Source organism: Erythrolamprus reginae, chromosome 11 (assembly GCF_031021105.1).
Source record: "Erythrolamprus reginae isolate rEryReg1 chromosome 11, rEryReg1.hap1, whole genome shotgun sequence".
In the NCBI taxonomy this organism is placed as follows: domain Eukaryota; kingdom Metazoa; phylum Chordata; class Lepidosauria; order Squamata; family Dipsadidae; genus Erythrolamprus; species Erythrolamprus reginae.
The window spans coordinates 10305678-10325281 of record NC_091960.1 but is presented as its reverse complement, the minus strand read 5'-3'; the positions used below and the strand labels follow the sequence as shown (position 1 = coordinate 10325281).

At 41.5% G+C, this 19604-nt stretch overlaps 1 protein-coding gene across 2 annotated transcripts in view; it reads right to left on the bottom strand.

The window, feature by feature from the left end:
* GRAMD1A (GRAM domain containing 1A) overlaps window positions 1–19604 on the bottom strand; it is a 100670-nt gene that overhangs the window by 62662 nt on the left and 18404 nt on the right. For both annotated transcript variants that reach the window (XM_070763977.1, XM_070763974.1), the window contains exons 2-3: window positions 11176–11392; window positions 8422–8442 (exon numbers count right to left, since the gene is read on the bottom strand). In XM_070763977.1, coding sequence (XP_070620078.1) covers window positions 8422–8442; window positions 11176–11392 — 238 coding nt within the window. The remainder of the gene's footprint in view (window positions 1–8421; window positions 8443–11175; window positions 11393–19604) is intronic.

Sequence of the window (19604 nt, the reverse complement as noted above, 5' to 3'; positions counted from 1 at the left end):
GACACAAGAACAGTTTTTTCCCGAACGCCATCACTCTACTAAACAAATAATTCCCTCAAAACTGTCAGACTTTCTACTAAATCTCCACTTCTATTCTACTAGTTTTTTCATCATTCCTATCACCCATTTCCTCCCATGTTGACTGTATGACTGTAACTTGTTGCGTATATCCTAAGATTTTTATTAATATTGCTTCTTCATTGCTTATTTGACTCCTATGACAATCATTAAGTGTTGTACCACATGATTCTTGACAAATATATATTTTATTTTATGTACGTTGAGAGCATATGCACCAAGACAAATTCCTTGTGTGTCCAATCACTCTTGGACAATAAAATTCTATTCTATTCTATTCTATTCTATCTAATAATAATGATGATGATGATGATGATGGTGATGGTGATGATGATAATAACAACAACAACAAGAACAAACAAACAAACATACCAAAATACTCAAACAAACATGCTAAAATACTCAAATTCAAACTGACAAGGTTTTGGAAGACAATACACCAAACCTCCACAATTGTGGAAAAGAAAAAAGTGTGGATCATTGATATCACCACGTGATAATCAAATTGAAGATAAACAACAAGGAAAACTTAGCCAATATCAGGATCTTAAAATCGAACTACAACGACTCTGACATAAACCAGTACAGGTGGTCTCAGTGGTAATCGGCACATTGACCTCAGCCAGAATTTGAAAACAATAAACAATGACAAAATCACAATCTGTCCGTTGCAAAAGGCCACCATACTTGGATCTGCAGGCATCATACATAGAAACATAGAAGTCTGACGGCAGAAAAAGACCTCATGGCCCATCGAGTCTGCCCTTATACTATTTTCTGTATTTTATCTTAGGATGGATATATGTTTATCCCAGGTATGTTTAAATTCAGTTACTGTGGATTTATCTACCACATCTGCTGGAAGTTTGTTCCAAGGATCTACTACTCTTTCAGTGAAATAATATTTTCTCATGTTGCTCTTGATCTTTCCCCCAACTAACTTCAGATTGTGTCCCCTTGTTCTTGTGTATACTTTCCTATTAAAAACACTTCCCTCCTGGACCTTATTTAACCCTTTAATATATTTAAATGTTTCGATCATGTCCCCCCTTTTCCTTCTGTCCTCCAGACTATACAGATTGAGTTCATGAAGTCTTTCCTGATACGTTTTATGCTTAAGACCTTCCACCATTCTTGTAGCCCGTCTTTGGACCCGTTCAATTTTGTCAATATCTTTTTGTAGGTGAGGTCTCCAGAACTGAACACAGTATTCCAAATGTGGTCTCACCAGCATTCTATATAGCGGGATCACAATCTCCCTCTTCCTGCTTGTTATACCTCTAGCTATGCAGCCAAGCATCCTACTTGCTTTCCCTACCGCCTGACTGCACTGTTCACCCATTTTGAGACTGTCAGAAATCACTACCCCTAAATCCTTTTCTTTTGAAGTATTTGCTAACACAGAACTGCCAATACAATACTCAGATTGAGGATTCCTTTTCCCCAAGTGCATTATTTTACATTTGGAAACATTAAACTGCAGTTTCCATTGCTTCTATTCACAACATGAAAACCAATAACAGGAAAATGAAAATATTTAAATAAACAATAAATGTAAAGAATATGGCAACTAATACAGTCCTAGATGTTTGGGAAGTGTTCGACTTGTGATATTGTGATACGAAATCCAGCATATCAATCTTGTTTACTGTGTGTTATTGTTTTCTGTGAATAAAATAATAATAGCAACAACAATAACAACAGAGTTGGAAGGGACCTTGGAGGTCTTCTAGTCCAACCCCATACTTAGACAGGAAACCCTACAACACTTCAGACAAATGGTTATCCAGCAAGATATTTGATTAATATAATTTAGACATGCTAGGTTGTTATTATTATTATTATTATTATTATTATTATTATTATTATTATTACTTATTAGATTTGTATGCCTCCCCTCTCCGCAGACTTGGGGCGGCTCACAACAGTGATAAAACAATATACAATAAAAAATCTAATATTAAAAGTCTAAAATAACAATTTAACATTTAAAACCTAGAAACTCCATTATTTAAAAAGCATACGTACAAACATACCATACATAAAACTACAAAGGCAAGGGGGAGATGTCTCAGTTCCCCCATGCCTGATGGCAGAGGTGGGTTTTAAGAAGTTTACAAAAGGCAAGGAGGATGAGGGCAATCCTAATCTCTGGGGGGAGTTGGTTCCAGAGGGCCAGGGCCACCACAGAGAAGGCTCTTCCTCTGGGGCCCACCAGATGACATTGTTTAGTCGATGGGACCCGGAGAAGGCCAACTCTGTGGGACCTAATTGGTCACTGGGATTCGTGCGGCAGAAGGCGGTCTCGCAGATATTCTGGTCTGGTGCCATGAAGGGCTTTATAGGTCATAACCAACCCTTTGAATTGTGACTGGAAACCGATCGGCAACCAATGCAGACTGCGGAGTGTTGGTGTAACATGGGCATACCTAGGGAAGCCCACGATAGCTCTTGCAGCTGCATTCTGCACAATCTGAAGTTTCCGAACACTCTTCAAAGGTAGCCCCATGTAGAGAGCGTTACAGTAGTCGAGCCTCGATGTGATGAGGACATGAGTGTTGGTTATGACCTTTAAAGCCCTTCATGGCATTGGACCAGAATATCTCCGAGACCGCCTCCTGCCGCACGAATCCCAGCGACCGATGGGACCCGGCCTTCTCCGGGTCCCATCAACTAAACAATGTCGGTTGGCGGGCCCCAGGGGAAGAGCCTTCTCTGTGGTGGCACCGGCCCTCTGGAACCAACTCCCCCCGGAGATTAGAACTGCCCCTACTCTTCCTGCCTTCCGTAAACTCCTTAAAACCCACCTTTGCCGTCAGGCATGGGGGAACTGAAACATCTTCCCCTGGGCATGTTTAATTTATATATGGTATGCTTGTGTGTATGTGTGTTAGTATATGGGGTCTTTTAAATCTTTTAATTTTAAATTTGTTAGATTATTTATGATTTGTTTCCACGTGTTGTGAGCCGCCCCGAGTCTTCGGAGAGGGGCGGCATACAAATCTAAGTAATAAATAAATAAATAAATAAATAATAAATAAAATGAGTGACTGTGAGCAGTGACTTCCAGTCCAAGTAGGGCAACTACATAAACATAAATAACGACATAAACATAAACTACATAAACTTTTTAACATTGTGTTTGTTTCATTTGGGGGTGTTACAACGTTCCTAAGTGTGAAAAACGGCCCTAAGTCACTTTTTCCCAACACCTCTGTAACTTTGAACAGTCACTAAATGAACTGTCGTAAGTCGAGGACTACCTGTAATTGGGGTTTTTTTCCCCATCGTTTCTTCGCTTTACAGACCTACGAAAATTTGTCAGTGCAAGAGATCATTCACCAAATAGCTGTTTTGTCACCATCGTGCCTGCAAACTTTCGCTAGACAAAGGCTGTCTCTTGGTGTTTCTCTCCAGCTTCAGATTACAGTGGTACCTCGAGATACGAGTTTAATTCGTTCCGGACCTGGGCTCTTAAGTCGAGCAGCTCTTATCTCGAACGACTTTTCCCCATAGGAATTAATGTAAATAATTTTAATTGGTTCCAGCCCTCAAAAAACTCACAAAGTTAGTCTAAATTATGCAGAAAGACATGTTTTTAATGAAGAAATGTACATGTACATATAAATGAATAATGAAGTTTCTTTCACTTAACTTGTAAACTTTCTTAAACTTTTAAATTTACATATGTTCAACTTCTCTGCCACCCAATCCTGTAGGACAGAGGTCCCCAACCCTTTTTGCACCAGGGACCGGCTTTAAGCGATCAAGAGAGGAATGGGTGAATGAATGGACGGAGGGTGGGAAGGAAGGAAGGAAAGAGGGAAGGGACAGGAACAGAGGAAGGAAGCAAGGAAACTTACGAAAGGGAAGAGTAAGAGAGGAATGAGTGAAGGGAGGGAGGGAGGGAAGAAGGTGGGAAGGAGAAAGAAAAGAAGAAATAGAGGAAGGGAAGGTAAAAGAGAGAAAGAAAAAGAGCAAGAAAGAAAGAAAGAAAGAAAGAAAGAAAGAAAGAAAGAAAGGGGGAAGGGACAGGAACAGAGGAAGGAAGCAAGGAAACTTATGAAAGGGGAGAGTAAGAGAGGAATGAGTGAAGGGAGGGAGGGAAGAAGGTGGGAAGGAGAAAGAAAAGAAGAAATAGAGGAAGGGAAGGTAAAAGAGAGAAAGAAAAAGAGCAAGAAAGAAAGCTGCAAGCACCCCCCCGAGCCCCCCAGGCCGGCTGCAACCTTTTAAAACACGCGCGCCGCTTTGCAGCTGTCTCCTGAAGCCGAACGCGGAAGTTAGCGTTTGGCTTCAGGAGACAGCTCCTTGGCGCTTGTATCTCGAATTTGGGCTTGTAAGTAGAACAAAAATATCTCTCCCCTCCCAGCTCTTATCTCGAGTTGCTCTTAAGTAGAGCAGCTCTTATGTCGGGGTTCCACTGTAGTTTATTTAAAAATCCTTTGACACTTTCGTTTAAAAAAAAAAAAAAAAAACTCCATCATGCAACACTTTCTCGTCATTTAATATAAACAATCTGCAAGCTGCCTTGGGGATCATTTGACCAGACGCCAGGACGAATTTCCAAAATAAACACCTAAGCACTGACTTCGCAACCAAACTCCGAGCTACAAATGGCAGGACCCCCTTTCAGAGGTACAGAGCAACGGTTCTTCAAAGCTAGTCTTCCAATCCCAAATGCAATTTACCACGGTCTGTTTCAGTTCTAGACTGAAGACAAAAGGTAACTTTATAAATTCCTCACCAGCAGAAATAAAAGAAGAATTTCTCAACTCCTTTCTGGTTTCAACAAATGTCAAGAGCACGGAAGTTAACTTAAAATAAAAGCGTTGCCAAGCAATTCGCTTAGGATTGCCACTAAATCTTAGTGGGAATCTAGTAAGGAAACAAATTCTTTTTCCCCCTTGCCTTATCTTGCAAAAAAACCGGCCATTGAAATGCGGAGTTGTATTTCTTTCAGGCAACTATGATAAGCAGCAATAAATCCAGTTTCTGGGTAAACATGCAAAGGAAAGTAACAACATTTGGGATTCAACTAAAATTAATTCTACTGACCTCTACAGATAAAGGGACTATATTTTATTCAGGGGGGGATTAAAGATCAAACCTGAAAGTGAGGCAAATCTGAAAGAGGTTCATAAGGTTTTTTTTAAGGTTCATAATTTTACTTTATCCAAAAAAAATCACTAACAGCAAAACTGAGAAAGTGAATAATTAAATAAAAGAAATCTAAAGGCTATTTACTTTTAAAAGATAAACAGGATTCATTGTATTACAAGACTTGGGGGAAGTTCTATAGATCAGTGGTCCCCAACATTTTTTCCACCAGGGACCAGTTTCAGCAAGACAATCTTTCTATGGCCCGGTGGGGGCGGAAAGGGGTGTGGTTGGGGGCGGGATTAAGCATGGGGGTGCTGGTCCTCCCCGCCCCTCTTTCCCGCCATCGCCCTGTGGCCGGCAGAACCTGCCTCCCAAGCCCTCTTGCCCAGCGGGGGCTAAGCGCTGGAGACAGGGGGTCAGGCTGGCCCTCCTGCCTCCCCCCAGCCAAAAACGCAAAAGCGCCCCGCGGCAGAAGCCAAAAGAGGCTTGAGCCTCTCGGTCCTTCCCGCCCCTCTGTCCATCGTCCTGTGGCCGGCAGAACCTGCCTCCCGAGGCCTCTTGCCCGGCGGGAGGCGAAGCGCTGGAGGGAGGGGGTGGTGGCATGAGGGCCGGCAGCTGCTGACTCCACGGACCGGTGCAACATGCCCCGCGGCCCGGTACTGGTCCGTGGCCCGGTGGTTGGGGACCCCTGCTATAGATGGTTACAAAAGGAATATAAATAATAAAATTTAAATATAAATGAATGATATAACCCAGATGTATCGCTCAAAAGAGATGAGGTGAGTGGGAAGAGGAATAGAAAGAAAATTTTAAATTAGAAGTCTATTTAAAGTTAAAATCTAAAGATAAAAAATAACCACACAAAGTTAAAAATAAAGACATAAAGATTAAAAAAAATATACACATAAAGATAAAACACATCAAGATAAAAAATAAACACATAAAGATAAAACACATAAAGATTAAAAAATAAAAAATATATAGATTAAAGGAATTTATATGGAATAAATTATGAAAAAATGTGAGATTGTGTAAAAGAATTCAAGGTTGCTGGAATAGCATCCCAATAAAATGGAGAAAACACAGCAAAGGAAAGAGGCAGGCAAGTTAGAAGAAAAAAGAGGAGGAAGAAAGAGAAGAGGGGAGAAGAGAGTAAACAGAGAAGGGAGGAGTGGAAGTAGGGAAGAGGAGAAGGAGAGAGGGAGGGGATATAGGTTTAGAAAAAGGATATACAATTTATGAATGGTATGTGTGTATGTATGTGTGTTTAGAAAATGGGGTTTTTTAAATGTTTTTAGTAGAAATTTAGATTTGTTATGAATTGTTTTTCACTTTGTTGTGAGCCGCCCCGAGTCTGCGGAGAGGGGTGGCATCCAAATCCAAATCCAAATCCAAATCCAAATCCAAATCCAAATCCAAATCCAAATCCAAATCCAAATCCAAATCCAAATCCAAATCCAAATCCAAATCCAAATCCAAATCCAAATCCAAAAATAAATAAATAAATAAATAAATAAATAAATAAATAAATAAATAAATAAATAAATAAGAGGAAGGGAAGAAAAAAGAAAGGAAGAAGGGCTGTATGAGATAGAGAGGGAGGATGGTAAAATAAGCAACCTTTAGCAGTAAGATAAATATAGAATATACAGTGATACTTCATCTTACAAATGCCTCATCATACAAACTTTTCGAGATACAAACCCGGGGTTTAAGATTTTTTTGCCTCTTCTTACAAACTATTTTCACCTTACAAACCCACCACCGCCGCTGGGATGCCCCGCCTCCAGACTCCCATTGCCAGTGAAGCACCCGTTTTTGTGCTTTGTGCTGCTGGGATTCCCCTGAGGCTCCCCTCCATGGGAAACCCAACCTCCGGACTTCCGTTGCCAGCGAAGCGCTTGTTTTTGTGCTGCTGGGATTCCTGAGGCTCCCCTCCATGGGAAACCCCACCTCCGGACTTCCGTTGCCAGCGAAGCGCTTGTTTTTGCGATGCTGGGATTCCCCTGCTGGGATTCCCCTGCAGCATCGCAAAAACCCAGAAGTCCAGAGGTGGGGTTTCCTATGGAGGGGAACCTCAGGGGAATCCCAGCAGTGCAAAAATGGGTGCTTCGGCTGACAAAAGGGGTGAATTTTGGGCTTGCACGCATTAATCGCTTTTCCATTGATTCCTATGGGAAACATTGTTTCGTCTTACAAACTTTTCACCTTAAGAACCTCGTCCCAGAACCAATTAAGTTTGTAAGACAAGGTATCACTGTATTTGTAAAGATCTTGCAAAAGAATGAAATGAGAAATGAGATAATGAATATGTGAAAATGTATGGCAATAAAAATAAAAAAATGTTTAAGAAGAAATAAATAAAGGCCATCTTCCTAAAATAAAGGGCTACCCTTTAAAATAAAGGACATACTGTCACAGGGCTCCCCTAGAAAGATCTTCAAGTTAGAAACTCAGATGGATTTGGGGATACAGTGTTCCCTCGATTTTCGCGGGTTCAAACTTCGCGAATGGCCTATACCACGGTTTTTCAAAAAATATTAATTAAAAAAATACTTCGCGTTTTTTTTTATACCACAGTTTTTCCCGCCCGATGACATCATACATCATCGCCAAACTAATAATTTTTGCAAATAAATAGCAAAAAAAAAAATGTTAATAAATAATTATGTTTATAAATATCAGGATCACTAAGTGTCTTATTCAATGGTGAGTACCAGTAATAATGGTGAGTAAATTGTTGTTAAGGGAATGGGAAATGGTAATTTAGGGGTTTAAAGTGTTAAGGGAAGGCTTGTGATACTGTCCATAGCCAAAAATGGTGTTTTTACTTCCGCATCTCTACTTCACGGAAATTCAACTTTCGCGGGCGGTCTCGGAACACATCCCCCGTGAAAATCGAGGGAACACAATATATCTCTTCGGTGAATTCTCATCCTTCTGCTTTTAAGGAAATACTTTATGCTTCTGACAGCTTTTGTTCTTAATCCCCTGACATAAAAAGAATATTAAATAGTCAACTTGATATAATGGTGAAGGTGCTGATATAGAAACCAGGAGATGTTAGAGGTGAAGTTAGGTGGCTTTGGGTCACTCCTTCATTCTCAACCCAGCCCACCTCACAGGAATGTTGTGGGGAAAATAGGAAGATGAAGGAATATTAGGTTTATTCACTGCTTTGAGTGACTGTACATATAAAAGGCAGGTTAGGACAAAAAGACAAGAATATCTTTGTCTACTTACACTGTACCAGCTTTGCATTTTCTGGAAAAAAAGAGAAAGGAAAAGAAAAGTTAGAATTCTTTGCAGGAAGGACACATATCCAAAGTTGTTTTGAAACCTGACTGATTCGGCAAAACTGGCTTAAACAAAGTAGTGAATTTATTAATTTTATGACTGGAGAGTTCGGTTAGATCGGTGATGGAAAAAGTAACTTTGAAAACAATCTTTGCATTTGTAAGTTTTGCAGATGTGCAAAGCACAGGAAAGCTGAAGGAAGACCAGTGCAGTTTCACTCAGTGACCGTTTTGCTTAACAACTGAGTTGCTAAACAAATTTGGCACTCAATGTGTCTTGCCGTGAAAATTTTGTCCTGGTACTCATCGTTTCTTTGGCGTACTCAACGCACAAGCTAGAACTTGTCATGGTCTTCTGCCTTGTGACTCACTACATTATTTCTTAAGGGAAACTACATTTCTTATGTAGTGGCTAACTACACTATTTCTTATGGGAAAAAGTTGTTCAATACTCCTCATTTTTGGTACTCATCGCACCCCCCATAGGTTCACTGTGCCATTTCAGACAAAGGGTTGTTTGTTTGTTTGTTTGTTTGTTTGTTTGGTACTCATCGCACCCCCCATAGGTTCACTGTGCCATTTCAGACAAAGGGTTATTTGTTTGTTTGTTTGTTTGTTTGTTTGTTTGTTTGTTTGTTTATTATTTATTTATTTTGTCCAATACACAATGAGGGTTTTAGTGGGTATATAGAATAGAATAGAATAGAATAGAATAGAATTTTTTTATTGGCCAAGTGTGATTGGACACACAATATCTATATACACATAGTAAAATACATGATGAAGGTTATAGAGGAGATACTCATAGTAAAATATATCTATGAAAGAATAGAAAAGAAGATATAGGAATAGAACATATCAATGAAAGAATAGAAGAAGAGATATAGGAATAGAGGAAAGGTATAGGAGATATAGGAGAGCAATAGGACAGGGGACGGAAGGCACTCTAGTGCACTTGTACTCGCCCCTTACTGACCTCTTAGGAATCTGGATAGGTCAACCGTAGATAATCTAAGGGTAAAATGTTGGGGTTTGGGGATGACACTATGGAGTCCGGTAATGAGTTCCACGCTTCGACAACTCGGTTACTGAAGTCCTATTTTTTACAGTCAAGTTTGGAGCGGTTAATATTAAGTTTAAATCTGTTGTGTGCTCTTGTGTCGTTGTGGTTGAAGCTGAAGTAGTCGCCGACAGGCAGGACGTTGCAGCATGTGATCTTGTGGGCAATACTTAGATCTTGTTTAAGGCGTCTTAGTTCTAAACTTTCTAGGCCCAGGATTGAAAGTCTAGTCTCATAGGGTTGTCCAATCTCTTCTTAAAAACCTCCAGTGATGGAGCATTCACAACTTCTGGAGGCAAGCTGTTCCACTGACTAACTGTTCTATCAAGAAATAGACTACTTAGGAGGAAGCAACATCACTTCTCCTGAAGGGTTGCACCGTCATTGGCTATTTAACCTCACCCCAAGGACTTGAGTGCTGCTGGAACAACATACCCAGTTCTGTGCTTTGTGTGTTCATTCTGTGCCTGTTTGATTCCTGGACAGCTTTTCTGGACTACGTGTATATATTGGACTCAGTTACCCAATGACTCTTGCTATACTGAGCTCAGAATCCAAACTTGCTCAACAGAGCTACTTTCCAAGGACCTGTTGGGAGAGTCTACAAGTGACCTCTTACTTACTTACTTACTTACTTACTCACTCACTCACTCACTCACTCACTCACTCACTCACTCACTCATTTATTTATTTATTTATTCCGCCCCTATCCGTAGACTCGGGGTGGCTCACAGCAATAATAAACAATATATAACAAATCTAATAATTTAAAAGAAACACTAAAAGCCCCATTATTAAAAGCAAACATACACACAAGCATACCATGCATAAATTGTATAGGCCCGGGGGAAATGTTTCAATTCCCCCATGCCTGACGGCAAAGGTGGGTTTTAAGGAGTTTACGAAAGGCGAGGAGGGTGGGGGCAGTTATAATCTCTGGAGGGAGCTGGTTCCAGAGGGTCGGGGCCGCTACAGAGAAGGTTCTTTCCCTGGGTCCCACCAAACGGCATTGTTTAGTCGACGGGACCCGGAGAAGGCCAACTCTGTGGGACCTAATCGGTCGCTAGGATTCGTGTGGCAGAAGGCGGTCCCGGAGATATTCTGGCCCGATGCCATGAAGGGCTTTATAGGTCATAACCAACACTTTGAATTGTGACCGGAAACTGATCGGCAACCAATGCAGACTGTGGAGTGTTGGTGAAACATGGGCTGTACTGCAGGCCCCTGAAGCTGACTTGTAGAGCTGAAGGTCAGCGGTTCAAATCTCATCACCGGCTCAAGGTTGACTCAGCCTTCCATCCTTCCGAGGTGGGTAAAATGAGGACCCGGATTGTGGGGGCAATAGGCTGGCTCTGTTTTTAAAAAAAGTGCTATTGCTAACATGTTGTAAGCCGCCCTGAGTCTAAGGAGAAGGGCGGCATAAAAATCAAATAAGTAAGTAAGTAAGTAAGTAAGTAAGTAAGTAAGTAAGTAAGTAAGTAAGTAAGTAAGTAAGTAAGAAAGAAAGAAAGAAAGAAAGAAAGAAAATAAACAAATAAACAAACAAATAAACAAACAAACAAACAAATAACCAGCTCAACAGAAACGATCTTGAAAAAAGGCACCATTTTACATGTCTCCGGTTCTTTCCCCCAACCATACCTTGTTGTTGCGGATAAAGCTGCGCCCACTGAGCGGGTAGTTGACCGGGTTGCCTTGAGGGGTGGCCGTCAGAGGGCCCCGTTCGCCAGGGTTATCGGTGCTCTTTTCCACCATGGTCTCCGAAGATGGCTCTGGAGCCGGTCGAGCAGGCAGTTGCAAGAGACGTTTTCTCAAGGATGGGGAGTTGCTGGGGGTCGTGCGGGGAGAGGCGGTGCCACTGTTGAGAAAGCCGAAAAGGAACATGGTGAATGGAGACCCACTTGAACAGACTAAATCCTGCCAAGGCCACCAACTCAAGCCAACGGCTCCTATTGTCAAGCTGTGTCTGTAGTGGGAATTATCTTGGAGAGAGGAGGAAGAGTTGCAGACTTGATCACAGTCATGCGAAAGATGTGTCAGTCCAGACAGGGAGGGCAGGGAAGTATTTCAGTAAGGACCTTTTCCTAGAAGAAGAAGAGGGGAGAAATACTTCCTGTCTTGCAACAATGCGCAGAAATGAACAGATTAACTATGCAAATAAAAGATAAAGAAGAAACAGATTTTATTAAAATCTGGACGAGTTGGTACAACTGGTTGGAATGTAAAAAATAAAGTGAAATACGATTTACATACATGGATAAACAAAGAGATGTGTAAATAACTGAAATGTGGATGAAAATTAAAACTAAAAGAGAGGTGTAAATATTGTTAAATCTTGAAACTAAAAACAATAGTGACGTGAAAGATATAAGGATACATGACAAGGACAGTCCTCAACTTATGACCAGTCTCTTCCAGATCCCTCCCTTACAGCACAGTTCTGAACTTCTTATGGCTGCCATCTAGGTTACTTCCTTTTGTGCCCTCAACAAGTGGCCTCTATTTAAAGTCACTTGAAGCATCCCAGTTACCTGACCAAGATTTTAGGACCTTTTTGGGGGGCGGGGGGTTAAGCGAATCATTATGGACCACTTTTGCCCTCTAATGGCATTTCTTTTTTCACAATGAACAATTGCTTAACAATCACTGCAAACAAAAGGTTGTAAAAATTGGTTGGGATATGTGGGTGATCTTCTACTGTATGACCATCATAACTTATGATCGTGCTGGACAGGCTGTATAATGGTCATAAGTCCAGGATTGCCTGTACTCCTCAAACTGTAAAGTTGAGCTCATTTGAGTGTCTGAACACTTTTGGGTGTATATCTCTGCAGCCTGACCTGTCTCTCATCCTCACTGTTCAGCAAGTGGTCCCACAGAGTTGGCCTTCTCCGGGTCCCGTCGACTAAACAATGTCGTCTGGCGGGACCCAGGGGAAGAGCCTTCTCTGTGGCGGCTCCGACCCTCTGGAACCAGCTCCCCCCTGAGATTAGGATTGCCCCTACCCTCCTTGCCTTTCGCAAACTCCTTAAAACCCACCTCCGCCGTCAGGCATGGGGGAACTGAAACATCTCCCCCTTGCCCATGTTGTTTTGGTGTTAGATTGATTGTGTGCTTGTTTTTTTAATATTTTGGGGTTGTTTTTTATGAATTTTTTAGCTTAAAATGGTAATTGGATTGGTGGGTATTGGATTTGTTATTATGTATTGTTTTTACTTTGTTGTAAGCCGCCCCGAGTTTGCGGAGAGCGGCGGCATATAAATCCAATAAATCTAAATCTAAGCTACAGAACCTGGCCTCTGCTAACCAAGTCTGCCAGTAATGCCTGCCTGAAGCCAAACCTGTTTTGTTTCAGCCTGACAGATGCATTGTCAGCTCTGAAAACTGTGACCCCCAAATCTGGAAACATCTATTTATTTTATATTATTTTATTTTATTTAGTCAAATACGTATTGGTGATATACAAAAATATAACAATGTTTATATACATGATACTAGTAAGAGAGAAACATTAGAACAGGGGATGGTAGGCACGCTGGTGCACTTATGCACGCCCCTTACTGACCTCTTAGGAATTGGGAGTGGTCAATAGTAGATAGTCTAAGGGTAACGTTTTGGGGGTTAGGTGATGATACTACAGAGTCAGGTAGTGAGTTCCATGCATTAACTACTCAGTTACTAAAGTGGTATTTCCTGCAGTCAAGTTTGGAGTGGTTTACTTTAAATCTGTTGTGTGCTAGTGTGTTGTTGTGGTTGAAGCTGAAGTGGTCGTTAACAGGAAGGACGTTGTAGCAGATGATTTTATGGGCTATGCTTTTAAGTCGCTACTTTCTTCCCGTCATATTCTCCCTTGTGTGGGACTCTTTAAAGATGCAGAAATTCCCTTGGGGGAGCAAGGGGGAGGAGGGACTGAGTAAAGTTAAGCCAAATCATGACATCCATAAGATTATCCGCTTCCCATTCAAGGAATTATTCTGGGTGCAGAGGAATGTAAACAGGAAAGTGATTTCTCAAGGGGTGAAACAGGATCCGAATCCCAAGCCTGGGTCACTTTAGGAGAGCAGAGATTCCCAGAGACTGTCAAGATGGGAAGTGAACAGCTGGTGAAAATGATCCTTATTTGTTTGTTTACATTATTTTTTTAATATAAGTAACTCAAATTAGCAACGCTCCTTCCTCCTCCTATTTTTTCTCCACAACAATCACCATGTGGGATGGAGTGGACTAAGAGGCGCTGTCACCCAGGTGGTTTTAGGGGCTTAGGTATAACCAATCAGAGATACAAGAAAGAAATTTTACATTTAGTTATTCATATTTTGACTGCGGCCAGGATAATATATGCACAAAATTGGAAAGGGGAAAATATGCCCAAAGAAGAGGAAGTTATTAAGAAAATATTAGAATGTGCTGAAATGGATATGATGACAAGACGGTTAAAAGACCAAGAAGAAACAGAATATTATGAGATATGGAACAAAGTGTATATATGGGTAAACAAGAAGAAATATTAAAATGATGAATAAATAAATAAGAGAATTATATTAGCAGTGATATGATTTAAGAGTTATGTTAGAATTAGTTTATGTTTGAAAATTTATTATATAAGGTAGAACAAATTTCTTCTTTTCATTTAAAGTAATAAGTTTGAATTTAAGTATTTTTTTAAATGTATTCCTTTTCTGTACTGAAATTTCACTTCAAAAATAAGCGGGGAAGATACAACCCCACTTTTATGTTAAATGTATGTGTGTTAGTTTTGTCCATTTTATGAAAATTAATAAAATATTTTTTTTTTAAAAAAAAGGCGGAACTAGAATTCACAGTCTCCCAGTTTCTAGTCCAAACTCCTTAACCCCTGTTATATAACCTGTGGTATAACCTGCACGCTAAAAAAAACAACAACCCTGCATTATACCAAGATATAGAAACCTGCAACTTCTCCAGTGTAGAGACACCTACAGGTTCTTCTTCATCTGTAGGATTTTTCTAGGTAACTATTGACGCTGACTTGGCTAGCCAGGAGTCCCCACGCAGCCTGTTTTGGTTTCAGGTAAGTGCAGGGCACATTTGGAGGCTCGGGGAGGGCGAAAAATGGCCACACTGGAAATTCAGGAAGGCGGGGAAGGCTGTCTAATAGACAGTTGTTTGCTTGCTAACATATAAAAATATGAAACAGGCAAGAAAACATAGAAACATAGAAACATAGAAGTCTGACGGCAGAAAAAGACCTCATGGTCCATCTAGTCTGCCCTTATACTATTTTCTGTATTTTATCTTAGGATGGATATATGTTTATCCCAGGCATGTTTAAATTCAGTTACTGTGGATTTATCTACCATGTCTGCTGGAAGTTTGTTCCAAGGATCTACTACTCTTTCAGTAAAATAATATTTTCTCATGTTGCTTTTGATCTTTCCCCCAACTAACTTCAGATTGTGTCCCCTTGTTCTTGTGTTCACTTTCCTATTAAAAACACTTCCCTCCTGGACCTTATTTAACCCTTTAATATATTTAAATGTTTCGATCATGTCCCCCCTTTTCCTTCTCTCCTCCAGACTATACAGATGGAGTTCATGAAGTCTTTCCTGATACGTTTTATGCCTAAGACCTTCCACCATTCTTGTAGCCCGTCTTTGGACCCGTTCAATTTTGTCAATATCTTTTTGTAGGTGAGGTCTCCAGAACTGAACACAGTACTCCAAATGTGGTCTCACCAGCGCTCTATATAAGGGGATCACAATCTCCCTCTTCCTGCTTGTTATACCTCTAGCTATGCAGCCAAGCATCCTACTTGCTTTCCCTACCGCCTGACTGCACTGTTCACCCATTTTGAGACTGTCAGAAATCACTACCCCTAAATCCTTCTCTTCTGAAGTTTTTGCTAACACAGAACTGCCAATGCAATACTCAGATTGAGGATTCCTTTTCCCCAAGTGCATTATTTTACATTTGGAAACATTAAACTGCAGTTTCCATTGCTTTGACCATTTATCTAGTAAAGCTAAACATCTGGAAGGAAGCCTCTTCTTCTTCCTTCTTCTCCAGCCATCAATGCGCCAGAATGATTTTTACTTACAGTGGGCTGGTTTGATCATTATTATTTTGGGATTGTCATTATTTCCAACACAAATACAAAGGACGGGATTCTCAATGTCTACTACCTTGGTATCTCGCTCCTCCTCAAAACGGCCCTGCTATCTCCCAAAAGAGAACTAATCTGGATTTTTTTTAAAAAAATCCAAGAGATTCCAGCTTCTGTATATCCAGACTTGAGGTCACTTCAGTTCAGACAACCTGGCGAGTTTGGGACCTCATCCTCAAGACCAGGCGTGATGGAAAGTGTAGATGAAGATAACCTGATGAAGATAACCTGATCCTACGCAGCTTCTGCTCTGGCAATCTCACGCTACTCACCAGAGCATACAAAACTTTTGCCAGACCCATCCTTGAATACAGTTCATCTATCTGGAACCCATACCATATCTCGGACATCGACACCCTTGAAAATGTCCAAAGATACTTCACCAGAAGAGCCCTTCACTCCTCCACTCGAAACAGAATACCCTACGAGACTAGACTTTCAATCCTGGACCTAGAAAGCCTAGAACTATGACGCCTTAAACATGATCTAAGTATTGCCCACAAGATCATATGCTGCAATGTCTTACCAGTCAATGACTACTTCAGCTTTAACCGCAATAACACAAGAGCACGCAACAGATTCAAACTTAATATTAACCGCTCCAAACTTGACTGTAAAAAAATATGACTTCAGCAACCGAGTTATCGAAGCGTGGAACTCATTACCTGACTCAGTAGTGTCAACCCCTAACCCCAAACATTTTTCCCTTAGACTCTCCACGATTGACCTCTCCAGGTTCCTTAGAGGTCAGTAAGGGGCGTGCATGTGCACCAGTGTGCCTTCCGTCCCCTGTCCAATTGTCTCTCCTTATCTCATTTATCTTTTCTTCCTTTCAAATATGTTCACCTATACTTTTATATCTTTTCTTCTATTCTTTTCTGTACTTATATTATTACATATCTTTCTCTTCAATGTGTATTATGTATTGGACTAACTAATTAACTAACTAACTAACTAACTAACTAACTAACTAACTAACTAACTAACTAAATAAATAAATAAATAAATAAATAAATAAATAAATAAAATAAAGATAGTAGCCTGCTCTTTTGGAACCCATGCAAGACCTGGTTTTTCAAATGCGAGAGGGAAGCAAGGACACCCCCACGTTCTCCGGCATGCTCACGCAGTCTCCCCCTCCCTTCTCCGAAACCCAATTTGGCAGGCAACTTACCGGCCACCTGGGGATCTGCCTGGTGCCCTGGTGCAAACGAGAGCGAGGAAAAAAGAGAGCGGAGGAAAATGCATGAAAGCCATATACTTGGGGAGCGAGAGAAAGTGAGAAAGACGGCAACGACGGAGAAGAAAACGGAGGAGCAAATGGTTGCTGCTGGCTAGGGACCACCTGCTGCTCCTCTTTGGCTGGGTGTACACCAACCCCTTAATTTAGCTCTTGCTTCCCTCCTTCCTGTCCTTCCCAGACAAATGCTTACAGCAGGTGGCTATTTTACGCTGAGCAGCTGCTTTAGAATATGGGTGTGTGTGTGTAGCGTAGCACACAAAGGAGTGTTTTAAAAGGATCATCGTTCATCCTACCGCACTTCTGCTTTCTCAAGGGACATCAATTTGGCCAAGCCCACCTCCGTGGGCTGGCTCTCTAAGAATCTACCAGGATCTAACATCTGTAGTGATGAAAACCTTTGAAAGGCTAGGGATGTGCAGATCGTGCGGAATGCAGCTGCGAGAGCTATCATGGGCTTCCCTAAATATGCCCATGTTACTCCAACACTCCGCAGTCTGCATTGGTTGCCGATCGGTTTCCGGTCACAATTCAAAGTGTTGGTTATGACCTGTAAAGCCCTTCATGGCATCGGACCAGAATATCTCCGGGACCGCCTTCTGCCGCACGAATCCCAGCGACCGGTTAGGTCCCACAGAGTTGGCCGCCTCCGGGTCCCGTCGACTAAACAATGTCGTTTGGCGGGACCCAGGGGAAGAGCCTTCTCTGTGGAGGCCCCGACCCTATGGAACCAAACCCCCCCCCCAGATATCAGAGTTGCCCCCACCCTCCTTGCCTTTCGGAAGCTCTTAAAAACCCACCTCTGTCGTCAGGCATGGGGGAATTGAAATTTCTCTTCCCCCTAGGCTTATAGAATTTATGTATGGTATGACTGTATGTATGACTGACCTCTTAAATTGGGGTCTTTAGATTTTTTTTAATGTTAGATTTGTTTATGTTGTCTTTTTACTGTTGTTAGCCGCCCCGAGTCTGCAGAGAGGGGCGGCATACAAATCTAATAAATAAATAAATAAGATGTCCCACTTGAAAAGTGTCACAGATCCACTGTTAGACCCCCAGAGAATGGCATACTGAGCAAATAGTCCAAAAAGAGGATGCTTTTAATATGGCTCTGCACTACAAAATACAACATCCATATATTTCCAAAGACCTACACCAAGGTCCTCTTTGTAGACAACATTCAATACAGCATTCAGCATTACAACATTTAGCATTCAATACCATCATCCTGGACATCCTTCTAACTAAACTAAATCAGCTAGCGATAGCTGAACATACTTGTAAGGGGATCACAAGCTTCCTGATAGGAAGCAGCAGTTGTAGCTAAGCAAAATCACATCAGATACCTATACAATTAGCACAGGAACCACCACCCCCTCCCCAAGGCTGCGTACTTTCACCACTTCTATACTGTATATATATTATTATTATTGTTTATTATTTATTAGATTTGTATGCCGCCCCTCTCCATAGACTCGGGGCAGCTCACGACAATAACAAAGACAATGTAAGAACAAATCTAATAATTTAAAAACCCCATTATTAAAAGCAAGCATACACACAAACATACCATGTATAAACTGTATAGGCCCGGGGGAGATGTCTCAGTTCCCCCATGCCTGACGGCAGAGATGGGTCTTAAGAACTTTACGAAAGGCAAGGAGGGTGGGGGCAGTTCTGATCTACGGGGGGAGCTGGTTCCAGAGGGTCGGGGCCGCCACAGAGAAGGCTCTTCTCCTGGGTCCCGCCAAACGACATTGTTTAGTCATTGTATATACCAATGACTGCATCTCAAACGATCCATCAACAGTGATTGTGGTCTCATTCAAGACAACGATGAATCCACATGCAGATGGGAGGTTGAACAACTAGCCTGGTGGTGCAACCGGAACTATCTGGAATTGAACACACTCAAAACTGTAGAAATTATAGAAACTTTCCCATTCTACCACCTCTTACAATACTAGGCAACACAGTATCAAGAGTAGATACTTTCAAATTTCTAAGTTCTACAATATCTCAAGACCTAAAATGGTCCCCTAACATCAAAAACATTATCAAAAAAGCACAACAAATAATGTTTTTTCTGTGACAAACTGCCCAAGGAACTGCTGATACGGTTCTACAGTGGAATTATTGAGTCTTTATTTATTTATTTATTGGATTTGTATGCCGCCCCTCTCCGCAGACTCGGGGCGGCTAACAACAGTAATAAAACAGTATATAACAATAATCCAATACTGTACTAAAAACAGTTAAAAACCCATTATATAAAAACCAATCATACATACAGATATACCATGCATAAAATTTTAAAGGCCTAGGAGGAAAGTGTATCTCAGTTCCCCCATGCCTGGCGGCAGAGGTGGGTTTTAAGCAGCTTACGAAAGGCAAGGAGGGTGGGGGCAATTCGAATCTCTGGGGGGAGTTGGTTCCAGAGGGCCGGGGCCGCCACAGAGAAGGCTCTTCCCCTGGGTCCCACCAAGCGACATTGTTTGGTTGACGGGACCCTGAGAAGACCCACTCTGTGGGACCTAACTGGTCGCTGGGATTCGTGCAGCAGAAGGCGGTCCCTGAGATAATCTTGTCCGGTGCCATGAAGGGCTTTATAGGTCATAACCAACACTTTGAATTGTGACCGGAAACTGATCGGCAACCAATGCAGACTGCGGAGTGTTGGTGTAACAT